The 16,835-nt window shown below is 34.7% G+C and overlaps 1 protein-coding gene across 1 annotated transcript in view; it reads right to left on the bottom strand.

Moving 5' to 3' along the window:
* Positions 1 to 16,835, bottom strand: part of LOC104461154 (striatin-3-like) — a gene marked incomplete at its 3' end in the record, with an annotated part of 23,096 nt that overhangs the window by 902 nt on the left and 5,359 nt on the right. Inside the window, exons 2-7 of the mRNA XM_010072632.1 lie at positions 16,116 to 16,189; positions 14,612 to 14,693; positions 14,159 to 14,338; positions 13,575 to 13,707; positions 11,895 to 12,036; positions 6,236 to 6,346 (exon numbers count right to left, since the gene is read on the bottom strand). Of these exons, the coding sequence (XP_010070934.1) occupies positions 6,236 to 6,346; positions 11,895 to 12,036; positions 13,575 to 13,707; positions 14,159 to 14,338; positions 14,612 to 14,693; positions 16,116 to 16,189 (722 nt within the window). The remainder of the gene's footprint in view (positions 1 to 6,235; positions 6,347 to 11,894; positions 12,037 to 13,574; positions 13,708 to 14,158; positions 14,339 to 14,611; positions 14,694 to 16,115; positions 16,190 to 16,835) is intronic.

Genomic DNA, 16,835 nt, shown 5'->3' with positions numbered 1-16,835 from the left:
TTCCACCTTCCATCTTGCATGTCAAAAAGGTCAAGGTTCAATCACAAAATGAAATTTCAGTGACAGAATCTCTATAAGGAAAACAATCCACAATGATGCAAGACATAACCAGCTTTTAATCGATAAGAGTCCTTCCCGAAACTGCACGCAGCTGCACTGCAGAACACTTAAAATACAAAAATCCACCACCTCACCTCCAAAAACTACCCTTTTAAACCTGCTAAAATACAAGTGTTTAGTACCTTTAAAGTTGCACATTATAACTTAGATATATGTCCATTTTTTAGTAAAGCAAGCATTAGGAAACAATCTCTTATACTCTAAGGTGACATGTAGCATTTTATTAAAAGGAAATTGAAACTAAAACAAAGCCTTCATTCTCAAAAAAAGTAAAAAGGCAAGCACTATAATTACAGATGACATATTAAAAGCAGAAATGTTTGTTTAAACAGTTGAACGCTAAAACAAACTCTTTCAAATAATAACTGATAACTTCAATTTTTAGATCTTATTGATAAAAATGGTTAAAATTGATGTGTTCAAAATATAAATGTCCATCGATAACTGAATTCTCTAGAAATAACGATAATTCTCTGGAGAAAAGGATGACAATGAAAAACATTTCTGGGAGAAGAATCATAGCAAAAGTATACCACACACACCAAAAGAGGGATGCTATATAACTATTCTCATTAATATTAGCAAAACATGTTCATTTTGCCAAACAACACAGAGAACACCCTATACATTTTTTTTTTGCTGCTTCTGACATTTTTTTCTTTCTTTTATGGAACACTTAGTATTCCAATACAATCTACAAAGGCTGCTACCCAGAAGTTGTTTGAGAATAAAAATGGCTTCCAAAAGTTTCCCTCATGCAACAGAACAGATTTGAGTGATAAAGTTTCACTTTGCTCTCAGGTAGAAGTGAGTCTAGAAAAGTGTGACCTCAGCTAATGAAGCAAGTGTAAAATAAAAATGATCCATGTCTCTTTTGCACCAACACTTTTTTCTAATAGCTACTAGAGTGATAGGATTTAATTTCAAAGGTACAATACTTAATTGCAGTCAGCAGGTGAGATCTCATATAAAAAAAAGTCATTATTAAAATAGACAGGTCTCTACCACCCAGACCACAAAGCCTGCCTTTGTCTTTATTCCAGTTGGCTGTCAGCCAGACATCTACAGTGACCAGCAGCAGATACATTCTTGAAGATATTATAGAGCAAGCAAATTATGAAATGATAAAAAGTCATGACTGGTACCCTAAACTGTCTACTTTAATATACTACTTGCTTTCCAGAAGAATACCCATTTGTCTTCTCCATGTCAATATGCACAAACCGTTCAACACATGGATGGAAAATGTCAAAAATGGCTTATAAACCCTTATTGACATCCAAACTGAAAGCATCTTTTGGAGATGCTTTCACACCAAACATATGGGCATGAGAAGTCTGTCTCAAAACACACTCAGAAGTAACTAGAAGTAGCCCCCCCGCTCTGCTACCTTGAACCAGACAGTCATTTAGTATGTCATAAAATGGTTTGGGTTGGAAGGAACCTTTAAAGGTCATCTAGTCCAACCCCACCTGCAATAAGCAGGGACATCTTCAACCAAATCAGGTTGCTCAGAGCCACGTCCAACCCAACCTTAAATTTTTACAGGGATGGGGCATCTACCACCTCTCCAGGCAACCTGTTCCAGTGTTTCACCGCCCTCATTGTAAAAAATGTCTTCTTTATATCTAGTCTAAATCTATCCTCTTTTATTTTAAAATCAATACCCCGTTGTCCTACTGCAACAGTCCCTACTAAAAAGTTGTCCCCATCTTTCTTATAGCCCACTTGAAGTACGGGAAAGCTGCTCTAAGGTCCCCCCAGAGCCTTCTCTTCTCCAGGCTGAACAACCCCAACTCTCTCAGCCTGTCCTCACAGGCGAGGTGCTCCAGCCCTCTGACCATCTTCATGGCCCTCCTCTGGATTCACTCCAACAGGTCCATGTGTTTCCTGCACGGAGGACTCCAGAGCTGGACGCAGTACTCCAGGTGGGGTCTCACCAGAGCCGAACAGAGGGACAGAATCACCTCCATCAACCTGCTGGCCACACTTTATGCCACTAATTAGGGGACTGTCAGCCTTGCCTTTTATTTTTTTTTTCAGTAAATTTAGTCACCTCCTGACCTTCAGGCATAACCTCAGAACAGCCCTTAATCCATGACACAATACAGAAACTTCTTTCTGAAGTTTATATGAGAGCAGCTGTTGTTCCCTAAACTCCTCTGTATTTTGTGCTGAAAAATGTCAATATTCAAGACTGTGTCACCACCACAGAAGGCACTGCAGATTTCTGCTCTCAAATAATGTAAGTGTGCCTTCATATAATTGTTGAAGTATTTTAAATGTTACAAAGAGATTAAGGATAACAATGTGCTGTCTCTGCAAAAGCAGACTAGTTCAAGGTACAAACTGGATCACTATGCTTTATCCTCAAGAAAAGACTAGAATTAAAAAAAAAAAAGTCAGTAAACATGAAACTGTTACGAACAAAAGCAAAATACCTACAATCTCATCTCTGTGTATCCTTCAGAGACCAAAAGTGAAAAAGGTAATTGAATAATCATTGCAGAAAAGCTGTAGTCTGAGAGGCCATAAGCAGATTTCTGTTAGCTCCAAGACGTAACAGCCTAAGTCAGAATATAACACAGGGATCCTTCTACATCAATAGGTGATGCTAATGAAGATGGTAAAATTCACATCTGTTTTCTTGCCTATCAACTATTACACTGTGTTCCCAGAAATCAAGGCTAGCTAGCAAAGTGTTTGGGACAGATACTGTTTCATAAATACAGAACAATTAGACTGAGGGAAAAGAGCAAGAAAGTAGAAAATGAGACAAGTTTAAAGGAAACTAAGGAAAACCAGTAAAATTATCTTCATTTTAACAGTGATGTATGCATACAATTTAAGATGTGAAAACTATTTTTCAAATTGCTGAGAACACAGCAATTACTCTGACCTGATCGTATGAAATTAGATATGCATCATTTCCACTATTATGTTCTAAAAAATGTGAAAGACTATATGGAAAACAGTCATCCCCTGATTTACCTTTTGAAACTGATCTAATCAAACCTGGGCAAGAAACTGGCCTTAAATTCAGCATACTACTGCCAAAGGTAGGCCTGGTTTTGTAGAAATCAAATGTAACTCCTTATCTGTTCATCACAGTGAAGTCCAGAATAGGTTGTGGTTGATTTGTGTATTTGTTTTTTTTTTTTAAATCTAAGAACTCTTCAATAAGCAGGCATTGGGTTATTTTACAGCTGGTATTATAAAGATATCTAAAGTGTGGGGTGATTTTTTTGTTTGGTGGGGTTTTTTTTGTTTTGCTTTGTTTTTTAAAGATCATTTAATAAGAAAGTAGTACTTCCACATACCATGGTGACTATGGTAACAGGAGAAAAAAGAAAAAAGTATTACATCATTAAAATATGTGTTGACACAAGATTACATAAATAAAGGTGTTCTACCCAAAAGAAAACACATGGATGTAGACTACAGAAGTACGAAAATAGAATTAAATCTACTTCTGTTTACTTATTTATCTCTACATTCGGAATGAAAATTACCATACTCGGGCCAAGGCTATGAAGACCCTGTTATGACGACAACAGTCTAAATGCAGATTATGGTAGTTACCAGATGCACATCCAACAAAAGAACCTGTTAGAATGTCTGCCCTATTATACTGCCCTCAAAGTACTGCAAGAGGGGACAGTCAATGCACATTTATCTGATCTCTATGACGACAAATTCTGATAATGCTCACCATAAATTCCGATAGAAGTCTGACAATACACTGAAGAGCAACCTAAGAGACCAATATTCAGAATTATCAGACATGAGAAACAGGAATAAAGAAGCCCTTCACCACTCTTTTCAGTCTCAGAATGTTAAAAAAAGCTTAGAAAAAATTCCATGAATAAAATAAACAGAATTTAAACAAATCTGTCCAGCCTTAAATGCATATTCTTACTGTGTGTGGGGTTATCTCATTCAATTAACACAGTGATTTAATCAGAAAGTACCATCACAAGTGCAGATTCCCACAAACCACCCCTTAAGACTATCTTGTATGAGCTCATGGTTTCCCAAAGGAAAATTTAAACTTAAAACCCAAAATACTAAACAGTGACTCAGGTGACCACAGCATTGTGACACAAAGTTTTGTCCTAAATATTCTCTTATGCGACCATAAGCAGGTTTCAAAATTACTTTAGATGAACAAAACACTCTTGAGTTTTGATAGTGGAACACATATTGCCAAAAGACAATAGATGTCAAATAATAATAGATGGCCAAGATTTCACACCACTCATGGTACAAAACTTAATGCTGTACTGGTTGCAGCAACTGCAGGAAAGTGGACAGAAAGGAAAGTTTGATAATAATGTTGCAAAGTTAAATTTTATAACTGGACACTTCAGATAGAATAATTGCTACTTATATTAAATGATGGTTACAATTAATCAGGTATGTAGACCATTAAAATGACAGTTTTTTACAAAGTAGTTGTTTTTGATAGGTGAGAATTGTGCTTCTCTTCTGGAAATTTTAAGATTTACAGATGGAAAACCAAAAAATGATAAAAATTCTTGATTGCACAGCAGACAAGAAAGCAACAAGAGCAGGAAAGGGAATTCCTTTAAAGACAAGCCAAAATAATGCCACTAAAACAAATTTGGAGGCCTGAGAAGAGTTTTTAATGGAATTTATAATCCTAGAACAACACTGCTTGTCCGTGCTTTACAGCTGCTTGCCTTGCAGAAGCCAGAAAGTAGAAACTAACTGGTGTGGTGGGTGCGGAAAGATTAGAATCGGGGGGAAAAAAAGCAGATTCAAGAACTTTCTATATGTGATAAACTAAAGGCACAACGTTTGAGAGAGACATATAAAAATCCCCTAAATAATTATTTCTTCCCCAGAATTCAAAACATTTGCTGTTATTTTGCAGCCACTGTGCTTCCAGAAGTCTAAAATGTGAAGTGTAGTAAGAAAATTCCAAATAAAAAAAAATAAATTTTAGTATTAAATGGAAGTTTCTACTACTTCACGTTAACTTGGTGTCAACTGCTGATTTACATGTTACATGAGGATACCCATTAGCACCCAGATTATTACTCTAAGTTCTAATCAAACCAAAGACTAGGTAAAAATCTTTACTTCAAAGATTTTATATTGGCATGTGTATCTGTGAGTCATGCAAAATTGCTGAAAAAACATTCAACATGCACTAACTCAATTTTAATATGTTAGATGTTACAAAGTAAATTCAAACTTTAATAATTACAGAATTCTTCAGGAACTGTTATGTTTTAATATCACTTAATTTAGTTAGTACATATTGACACAATTTCTCAAATCAAGGAAAAAATTTTTTTTCCAAAATATCACCAGAAACTGTTATAATATACTCTCAAAATAAAAACAACTGCAATCAGGGGAGCTCCTCTAGAGTGACAATGATTTAATAACACTTGGTCCACTAAGAGTTTTGGATAGCTGATGATTTAAGTTACAAAACCATTTTAACCAGGTACTTTGACATTAAAGTTTGGTTTAACTTACACAGTTTTAAAGAGGAAAGAAGTGTCAATCAAAATGTGGTAACGGCACAGAAAAGTGAAGGGCACCATAAAATAAAGATTATATCCTAAACAAAGCCATAGAAAATGTTCATATTTACATTACGGGCATTTTTTCTCATTGCCTTAGATTGTAAAAATAATTACAACCCCATAAATAGCAATTATTGCTTGATTTAAGCTCATGTTAAAAAATAGAACCACCAACAAAAACCCCACCCACAACAGTACTGTAGTATTATATTTCAAGAAGCAGATAAAGTTTAAAACTTTCAAAAAACTTCTCAGAGTAGGAATATCCTCAAAATGGAAGTTTATTTTTACACTCATATTTCAAAGCATTTAGCTCTCTTTACCTATTTAACCTTAAATTTTTATGTGTTTCCAACATTTCTCATCTAGCAAATGGCTGTCAAATGTTTTGATGTATTCACATTCAGCAGGTAGAAAGTTAAAGTTGGTTGCCCCCGTTACAGAAAATGATGCTTAATGGAAAAAAACATAAAAACAGAACTTGTAAGAGAAAAGATCTTCTACATGAATAGCCAAAAAAACATTGCATTACAAGATTCAGAATCTGCACTTACTCTTTACCCCTTTCTTCCCCTTTCGTTCCTTCTTGTACTGTTCCTTCAGTTTACTTATTAGCCCCTGGTCTACATCCCAAACCTCAGCAGTTGGGGACAGGTCATCTTTGTCTACATGCAGCATATTATTAAAAGAAAAAAAAAACAGCAATTGGCAATGCAAGCTGTTGGTGATTTACTATCATAGCTGTACAAGAGCATTAATAAAAGTTCTTAATAAATCTTTAAAGGTGCAGTCTCAGTTTGAAGTTTACAAAAATACTAAGTCTCATTTCATACAGTTTTCCAAGGCACTGTAAAATATTAGTTACATATCTGAAAATTGTATGTTAATTTGTTACTAAGGAGCAAACAAATTAAGCTTCATAAGTAACTGTTTATGTTAGATACTTCAAAATATGCAAAAATTCATTGGTGTTCAGAAACAATCACTGCATCTTTAGAAAGACAGTGTTAAGAAGTTATTCAGCCAGTGCTGAATAAGCAAATAAAAGTATTCATGCTATATCACTCACGAAAATGCAAGCTAAGTCAGTGACAGTTTATTCATGAAGACCACCATGCATTCTCTTGCACTCATTCTACATGCACAAGAAAGAAACCTTGGTCCTACACATAACCAGAGAAACAAGCCTAAAAATATAGCTTTTTACATAAAGACGAAGTAATTCACATAGGTGAATAAATTGACTTCCCACTGAATTCCAGCAATTAAATACTAATTAGCAGAAATACAACATTCCACAGTAGTTTCAGAAGACATGTCTTTTTCCTGTTTGACAAATACTGCAGAGTTAATTATTCTCTAAGAAAAGTCAATTCTCTACTTTTCTGAACCATACATTGCAAATTTTTCTAGAAACATAGAATTAGTAAAAGGATACACTTGTTTGTAAGACAAGGTAAATGTAAAATTTGCAGAAGGACTTTTGCTGAAAGACAACTATGCAGCAACCAAACTTGGTTTGTGTACCAGTTAAGCATATGCTCACAAAATATTTAGACATAAAATAACAAAACTACGTTCCTGAGTTCCCAATGCCCAGTCATACCTATGATATCATGTTTTAATACAACAGCAGTTTTTGAAGCTATAACCATTACAGTCATAAAGGTGCACAAGAGCAGCCACACACAGCAGAGAAAGAAACATGCATTTAGGATGCAAACCTATTCCAAGTATACGTTTCATGACAAAACATGACAACAAATGAGAAAATATTCTAGGATATCGATGTATCTACCAGAAGGCCATCAATCAAATAGGGCTGATCAATGATAAAGAGAAACAATCGTGATCAAAGAGGTGGAATATAGAAACAGCAAGGGTGGCGAAGGCATGAAACAGGCAGCATAATGGCAAAGTTCCCTGAGCTGTCCACAAAGAACTGTGGAGAGGGGAACAGAACAATGACATCCTACACCAAACTGCAGCTACAACTGCCGATCTGCAAACACAAAGACCTCAACCTTTATGACTGCAGGACCAAAACACTGACAGAGAAGAACAGTGATTAGTCAGGAAATATAAGAGCCACAAAAAGATAAGTCAGAGGATATGCCCAACCAAAAGAGGAAGGAAATTAGGAGAAACAACAAAGAAAAACTCCCTAAAACCCAATGAAAGGAAATTCAGTTAAGAACAAATTAAAAAAAAAACATCCAAAACATCAATAGTAAAAAGAGAATAGTCAGCTAGGTTGCAGCATTGAAGAGAAGGATTTGGGAACTAAACTGAACCAGAATCTGATATGTAGCAGCAATGTAATGCTGTGGTTTAAAAAAAAAAAAAAGCCAGAACTGTCATTCTGGTATGTTTTAAGAGGTGTGGTGTATTAAACCAGGAGTAGTCCACATAATTCGGTGATGGTGATGACAAATAACGTGTCCAGTCTGTGTTCTACACTAGAAGTCTAGAAAACACCTGTAGACTGCAAAATAAACAGGGAATTTAGGTATCAAGACAAAGAATTTGAAGGAACTGCGTTCATTCAGTCAACAGAGAAAACAGGAAAAGCATAAACCTGCCAACATAAATACTCAAAACCTATGCTATCATTCTGAAATGTAGGTCACAAATAGAAAACCAGACAAAACACTAACTGATTAACCAGAGAGGCTGTGAACTGAATTTCAGCAGTTTTTCTCTCAGGTATGCCTAGATACACATAACTATTTCAGAACAGAGCCATGTAACTAGAAGAAGTCCATAATTCCCTCCCAGTTGTGAACTTCCTGAAATTGCCTGCAGTGTTTATAACCCACACTAAACTGACATCAGAACAGTGCAGAGGATCCAGGCTGTCAACTAGCCAACATAATTTAGTGCAGAAAGAATTTTTTTTTTAAATTACTTGCTTTTTTTTTTTTCTTTAAAAGATGACCCAAAAGACTCTGAATTCCAGTCACACTCTGCCACACAGAACTCTGGCCAGAGTCCGTCATTCTCTGACTAATGGTCCATCATACAGAACTTTTGTATTTCATAGAGAGGAAAAATTCAGTGATGAACACATAATTAGTCACTTAAATCATAAGGAGAATACAAGGATTACATACGCAATATTTGCAATATGTAACATAATATATAAGAATATGTATTTATTCCTGTTTGCTTAGGTACACAGAAGCTCTATATGCTTCTTTTTCTTGATGATACCATATCACCACAAGGCATTTATAAATTTTTCATCTAAAAATGTACATTCATTTCTGAACGTACTGCATATTTTAATTCTTATAAGTAACACTGTGTGCATTTGCCCTCTTTCACTATTTTGAAGATAAACTGTTCCTAAGTAAAACATGTCACATGACAGGACATTTTAAATCACAATATCCGAAAACAATTTAAGACTCAAAATTTATCAAATGAGGCACTTACAAAAGAAGAATGTGTTCATAAAAAGCTGTATTGTAGGAAGGTAAAAAAAGCAACACAAACTTCTACACCTGATGGCTGGTTTGGAGAAGTTTCCAACAGCAAAAGCATGGCTATCAGATTTCATGTTGAAATATTTTAGCATATCTGAAGTTAGACCTACAGATAATACTTTGACAATTAAGTATTTAAAGTAATAATAAAGCAAGACTAGGCAATAGGTTTAGAGCTTGAACATGAGAAGTTTGGTTTCCAAATACTAAACTAAAAGTATTATAAAGAAATACACATGTCAACATTTACATTTTTTCAGAGGGCCTAAATCTTTGCAAGAGTAGGAAGTGATAGGATGCCTGCGACAGGAAAATTAAAACAGGAAGAAAAAAAAGCTGAGAAGAAAACAGAACAGAGCAACTATTATGAAAATAATAACAACATGAATTATAACTGCAATCCTAAAGTTAATGGTTGATGCAATTATTTAGAAAGAAATGGTAAGTATTAAATTAAGTTCCCCCTCAAATATAAATAAATAAATAAATGGATGGACTTGGAGATTTCAAGTAATAACAGCTTCCGAGTTCAAAATAATGTGACAGGCTAAAATACACGGGTTTAGGCAATGTATTATTTTATTTTTAGAAGGCATTTAAGTGGGACATTATTTGAAATGTTATTTTTGATAGGTAATAAGAAGCATTGACTTTAAATATTTCAAACTTATACACTGATCTTGAAAAAAGTGACACTTAACCCGAAGACCTGATAGACTGCATCCTTAAACATCCATTTAAGGAATGAACAGCTGTACTAAAATCGGTGACATACTATGAAAAAAGCATTGCTACTAGAGTGGAAAGGATGTCTTTTGCCTCATTTAAAGAGTCAGTACAAAGTATCCAACAAATTTATGGATACTGTTTTCATATGGCAAAATTCAGAACACATACTTTTAAAGATGAAAGTAGGTTTGTGTTTATTTCCTCCTCCTCACTTCCTTGTCTCAGACATGAGTGTTTTGGTAACAATGGAATTACTGCAGTTGTACCCGTTGTTACAAAAAAGCTGTCATAAGTGTGTACAAACTCCCAAAACACTCTGCCTCACTTTTACTATGGGTTCACTTAAACTGTAATAAAAGACATCCAAACTGCACTCTGAAACTTATGGTGAGTCAATTTGATTTTTAAAATATATGTTTAAGTTTTATTTTAAAGATGGGGACAGCACTGCTGAACTGCTCGAAAACAAGTTTGAAGAAATTTATCCTACAAAGTCAGCACTGCAAAAAAATTTGAATCCCCTCATTCCGGGTAACTACCCTAGAAGATGACAGAGATACAATATGGTGGAAAGTGATCTTAGAGAGAAATTACTTGCAATTTCAATAGACAAGCTAGTTCAGTAAGTTTCAGCAGTCTGCTGTGAAAAACAGATAAATAATTCACTGCATGAATTACAGTATCAAGCTGTCTTTCCTTCTGTATACAACAGTGGTAAGACTGATGTTAGAACCAGAACTTTCTGCATTGCTACACATTTGAAGGGACGTTGCAAACAAAGTCAGAACCTTGGCTTCAGGGCCCTTGACGTGTCTTATACCAAGAGATTTGCCTGTTTGGCTAAATAAAAAGATGACCAAGGAACTAATCAAATAACATCGCTTTCAAAGGGGAACAACACCAAGCAACTAAAATGCTTCTAAAAATAGATAGGTACTACCAAAACTAAAGGTAACAGTTTGTCCAGCTTCATCTTCCAACTAGAAATAAGACTGAGTTTTAAAAATAAAGATGACTAACCCTCTGATACTAATTTCCAGGAATGCTCTCTAATCCTTGGCAGCTTCAAAATCAAGACTGGATGATTTTCCTGGAAGATGTGCCGGTATTTTGATTTCTGTAGATCTTTATATTCTCTTTGCTCACCAATGTGTTTATGTAAGTATGACAAATTCATTGTCTCAATGACCTAAAAGGGTCAAATAAGATGATCTAGTGATACTTTTTAGCCTTACAAGACTTTCAGTATGCAACCACAAAATTGCTTGTACCACAGTTCAGAAACTAAGATGGTCAATTTCCCATTTCAAGGTAGATACGAATTACTTGGTTCATTATACTTTTTCCTACCCAAATTCTCTCCCTCTTTCAGTTTCTTCTTTTGAAACACATAGGCTCCAGGAGTTTCTGACTTAGCATATTTTATTTTACATCAAATTAGTAACTTACTAAAACTAAAGAAAAACTTGGGGCAGTACAAAAGTGTTTTTTTAATTCTACTAATGCAAGCCACATTAGCAATAACATCTAAAAACCTCACCACCTCACCCAGAAAAACTAAATAAGCTCATTGCCCATTTTTACAAGTACACCAAAGAAATTATTTAGCTTGAGCACAAAAAGTTTAAAGCTCTTGACCAGAAATAAAATGGGGTAGTGGTGGCAGGGGAAGAATCTAGATTTGGAATCAAATTTAATTCAGGTATAAAAACATTCATAATTCTAGTTTTTCTTATTAAAAAAAAATATGATCCTCTCTTAGTTTTGGAATCAAAACCAAAACAAATGTAACCATAATTGTATTTGTGTCAACTACAACAGCGTGTGTGTGCGTCTGTCTGTCTGTGTATGAAACCTTCAGCATCCAAAACGCTATTATCTGCACTTGATCATCGCAATCATCCACACAGCCACACCATCTTATCTGGTATTGCAACTCATGTATTATCATGAACAAGTATTCCTTTATTTCTAAATGTTTTTGTCAGCATCTTACCCCACTCCGTTCCATCTCCTGAACTTCGAGCTTCTCCAGCTCCCTCACCATCTTCAGCTGTCACTAAAAAATCAAATTCTTTCAAAGCTTCTTCAGTATCAGGGTCATCTGTAAGGTCAGCAGCTAAGCCTTCATTACCAATCTGAAAGCAGATAAACATTTTTCTGCATTTGAATCATGAACAGTTTTGTCTACTCAAATATTTAGGTTAGAAGTGATACAGATTATTCTCACTAAGCACTTGGTTGCAGGGGAAAACATTTTCAACACGAAACGCAGAAAAAGACACTTAGATACAGCCAGATCTAGAGCTGCTTACAAACAAAAAAAGAAAAAAAAGATAGCAGTGCAGTCTAGTGGTCATTAGGAAATGACAAGAATACTGACACTAGCTTTAGTAACAAAAACAATCCCATACATCCCAGTTTTTATTTTATGTTTAAAACGTATCAATTGGAAAATCTTTTTTCTTTTCTTGCAATATTAATAGCTCTGCAGAGGAGCTATACAAGCAAACTGTGTTTTCTACTGGTCCAGAAACCTTTTTTGATTTTACTTTCCATCTCTATTTCAGTGGAAAATATGGTGTTTTCAGAAAAGTGTTTTTTACTAGTTCAGCCACACCTCCACCTTAAACAAAACAAACGACCCCCCTATCAAGGCATCAGTGAAAAGTTTTCTTTCATTCTGCCGGTGAAGAAAATTTACACACGGGGTTATGTTATGTTTCTACGACTTGTACAATATTCTTAGATTTTTGCAGAAAGAAACTATAAATTTGCCTTCGACTTTCTATAAAAAATAAGCTTTGACAAGAGTCAAAAAATAAGTATAACGTCTTCATACGTGTTTGCAGGTTTACTTATTAGATAATCTTTTTATCATACTACCTACTGCCTTAGAACAGATTCAACCAATTGCTTGATTAATCTATTTACTAGACACAAGAGTTAATACCAAAGGTATGGTGGAAAACCCTTCCTGACAAGTCAAGTTGGGAGATGAAAACTCACACCAAGCTGAGCTAAAGCTGTTTAGAAACCCTGACAGGGAGACTCTTCCAGTACAGGAGAAAAAGAACTAAAAAAGGAACAGGTAATATAGTCTATCCTACCTAGAAAGCTGCTCACAGAATGGAAAACTACAGAGGAAAATAAAACAGAACAAAACTCAACTGAACCATAAACAGAAGGTTTCCGGAGACAAGACTCTGCTAGGCCCTTAACATATTTAGTAAAAAGCTGCATAAAAGGAAGAATTAAACACATATTTGCATGGAACTGATTTTTTTCCCACATTACATGATTTAGTTTCTTCTAAGGAATTGTCCTTACCTCCTCCAAAATTCACAAAGTATGCAAATTGTATTGTGCTGAATTTGCCTCATAAAGGGACCCAAAGTATGCAAAGAAACTGAGATGGCCAAATCAGTTATCTCTTTCAGCAACTAATTCACATTTGCAAATAAGTTGGTTGTTTGTTTTTAAGTCTTCAATGCAATATATTAACTAAACCACCAGATTTACCAATAATGCATATGCTTACAATCCATTCAGATAACAAAGGTGCAAAACCAAACACTTTAACATGACATATCTATACTCATCTGGAAAACAAAGTTCCCTTTTTAAAGGGGATTTCAGATCTATATTAAAAAAAATATAAAAAGAAGTCCTTTACTTTGTGTTTCTTATTTATCCTGTGCTTTTCTTTTCCTTCTGCAATATCTTCTATCATGTCACTCTCTTCTTCTTCATCACTATCATCTGCGTTTTCTAAGAAGTTAAATGTTTCAAGAACATCACCAGAATTCCTACATAAATAAAAAACATTAACAGAGAATCCGTTTAACTCACTGAAGAGATTTTAGAAGATTAATCACATTAAATGTAATTGCTACCCAACAGCTTAAGAGTTTTAAAACTAGCAAAACAACAAGAAACGGCTGTGTGGAGAAGTTCATAATAAGGAATGAGACAGCTGTAGAAAAGCACCACTCAAAAAAATCTTTCCTGAGAATAACAACTCCAAAGTGTTTATATGACATAAGTTCAGCTTCAATACACTATATATTTTCCTGTATATGTACAATATACATCTATGTATGTAGTATAGATACATACGTATAACCAATTTCAGTTTAGTTATAATTTGTAAGTGTTCAGAGACTCTAGAGTTGAAAGTTCAATGTGAACTGACCAGTACATAGCAATGACTAAGTAAAACATAGTTAAACTTTATGCATTTCTTATCTCTTCACTTACCTTTTGATTTCCTGTCCCTTTTGTTTGGATGACGGAGATTCACCCCCATTGAGGATCTGTTCTAAGTTTTTTGTCTCTACTGAGCCATTTGGTTCTGAATTGGAGAGCCCAAGCAAAGACCTTACCCGCTGGGAGCGCACATCCAATATTGTATCTGTATAACCTACTTCCTGAAGATACCTAGATGCATTAAGAAAAGAAAGAAAGGGCAAAGTGTATTTGAGGGAAAAGGAAGGAAATTAGTACGGACTGTTAAAAATGAATGCCACTATTACATCATTAATGGAAAATAAGCTTCATCACTATCAATCTCATACAGAAAAACCTTACTCTATACTGTCTAAAACTCAAGACTATGAAGTTCTGAAAAATTACAATAGAGTAAGCATACATACAGCTCCTCATAACTCAATGAAAAGTATGAATACACCAATATTCAACGATGTTACTTACTGTCTTAGTAACTGTCTGCCTTGCTTCCAGGTCAATTGGCTATTTTGAGGTACTGCCGGAACCTCCGTATCTTTGGTTTCTTCTGAAAGATACAGTCATAGTTGGGTGGGTTTTTTTGTACTGGTTTTGTTCTTTTTTTTTTAAAAAAAAATCAATTAACTTTTTACAATACACCAATGAAACTAAAAGCAATTTTTTTTAAAAAAACTTTAAATTAGATGCAGTCTTATACAACGTTTTTTAATTTTAAAAAATATTTTTTCTAATTCTTTGCTGAAGCATCAAGGAAATAATTTAACAGAAGAGAATCCATTAAAAAATCCTGACCCCTTATATGTAGAAAAGGAACTAGAAAAACATGTAACTTGTACACAAAAGAAAACCTTTCCTAGATCAGCTGAAGTGTTACTGGTAAGAAAACAGGCTATACGTCCTTAAAAAGCAACGTGAAAAATACAGTTAAAAATAAGAGAAGTAGTGACATATATCAGCATATGAAGAATACAAGCATGCCAGGTTTAACACAAATTCCATCTGTTTACTACCAACAATTAAAATCTACACTCACTGCACTTTTACTCCAGCAGAGACTATAAAACATGGTATAAACTAATAGTTTAAGAATTTTAACATCTAACTTATACTGCTTTTAAACACATACAAAAAATCCTATCAGGCAAGAAATAATGATCTCTAGTTTCAGCTGGGTAGTAAAGTACCCAAAATGTGGCACTTCTAAAGCAGAAAACAAACTGAACCAAAAAATAAAAAGCAGGGGGGAGAGGGGTGAGGTTCTGCAGACCACAATTTTAAGGCACATTGCACCAATACACGCAACAGTGCAACTTCCCAAAGACCTACGTTTCAAGAGAAGCCACATGCAATTCACTTATTAATTAGTCCAATGTTGTGCTTTCCTCTATCTGCAATATTGTGAAGAGCAAAACTATCAGGATCAAAATCAGATGCACTCCAGAATTCCCATATGGATAGCCTAATTTTTCTCTTAGAAATTTTCTTTGATTTAAGGCAAAAACAGCAGCTCAACAACATTTTTGCCACGCCAATGCAGTACATTTTTTTAAATCATTCTTTAAAAACTAGCATCCTATAAAAGCACCAAAACCCAACACTATTTCTTCTGTTTATTCTGCACTTATGCTTTCTTTCTGGATGCACAGCACAATGGCAAAAAAATATTAAATCCTTCAAGAAGGGGTATTTCAAGAAATAATGAGAAGCAGCAGCTAAATAAGATATTGTGTAACTTTAAATAAAGATTTCTTCAACATTCAGAGCTCTTTCAAAAAAAGAAAAGTCAATTATTTTTGATTTTCAGATTCAACAGTATTTACCCAATACCAAACCTTTCCTAGATATTGTCTTTGTAACACACCTCAAGGAGGGTGAGGGGAAGAATGAAAGCTGCAATAAATTGACCAAAGCAAATCTAGAACCGTGTATAAACAAATTATACTAAAACAGGCTATTGTAAAAAAGTTACCTGATTCAAAAGTTGGCATTTTCAAGTCACCTTGGTTCAATTCTGTGCCATATTTTAATTTATGATATTTTGCCCTGAAAAAGTATGCAAATGTTTAACAAGTTAGCATAAAATGCTTTTATCAACTCAAAACATTCTACTCTTCCCATTTAAAACAACCATACTAACACAATTTATCCAAATAAAACTGTTGTGATAATTATTGCATCAGACAATTATTTCTAGTCTTTCGAGAACACAGTTTTGAACAACCTTCTTCACAATTTTTCACAGTTACCAAATAACTTTCAGATGAGAGTTTAGTATGTTCTCCAAGAATGGGGTTTTTTTTCATGTGTGTCAACTACTAAAAGAACCTTTCAAAACCCAGTAGGGTTCAACTATTTAGCAGTTGTAGCACTGTCATAGCTAGCCAACCGCACTACAGTGAATGAACCTCACATTTGGGATTCCAGCCTATCTGCCACCTTCAATTGCCACTTGGATTTCTCTCCTGCACTGTCTTTGCTTCTGATAGAGATCTTTCCCTCTGAAGAACTATGTTAAGAGTGTTAGATTCCCTGATCACATGTATTCTCTTACAGATTTTCTCTTCCTCATTGACTGGAGGCTTAGCTTCCAGTTCCTGCTCAGTCCACCTATACAAACATGTCTCACTCCTTCCCATCTCCTGATCTCTGACACCCTAACCTCTCCTCCATCACTTTTTAAAAAATGGGT

This window comes from Pterocles gutturalis, unplaced genomic scaffold, assembly GCF_000699245.1.
Source record: "Pterocles gutturalis isolate BGI_N339 unplaced genomic scaffold, ASM69924v1 scaffold20847, whole genome shotgun sequence".
In the NCBI taxonomy this organism is placed as follows: Eukaryota; Metazoa; Chordata; class Aves; order Pterocliformes; family Pteroclidae; genus Pterocles; species Pterocles gutturalis.
Note: the sequence above shows the minus strand (reverse complement) of the source record. Positions and strands in the feature narration are given on the sequence as shown.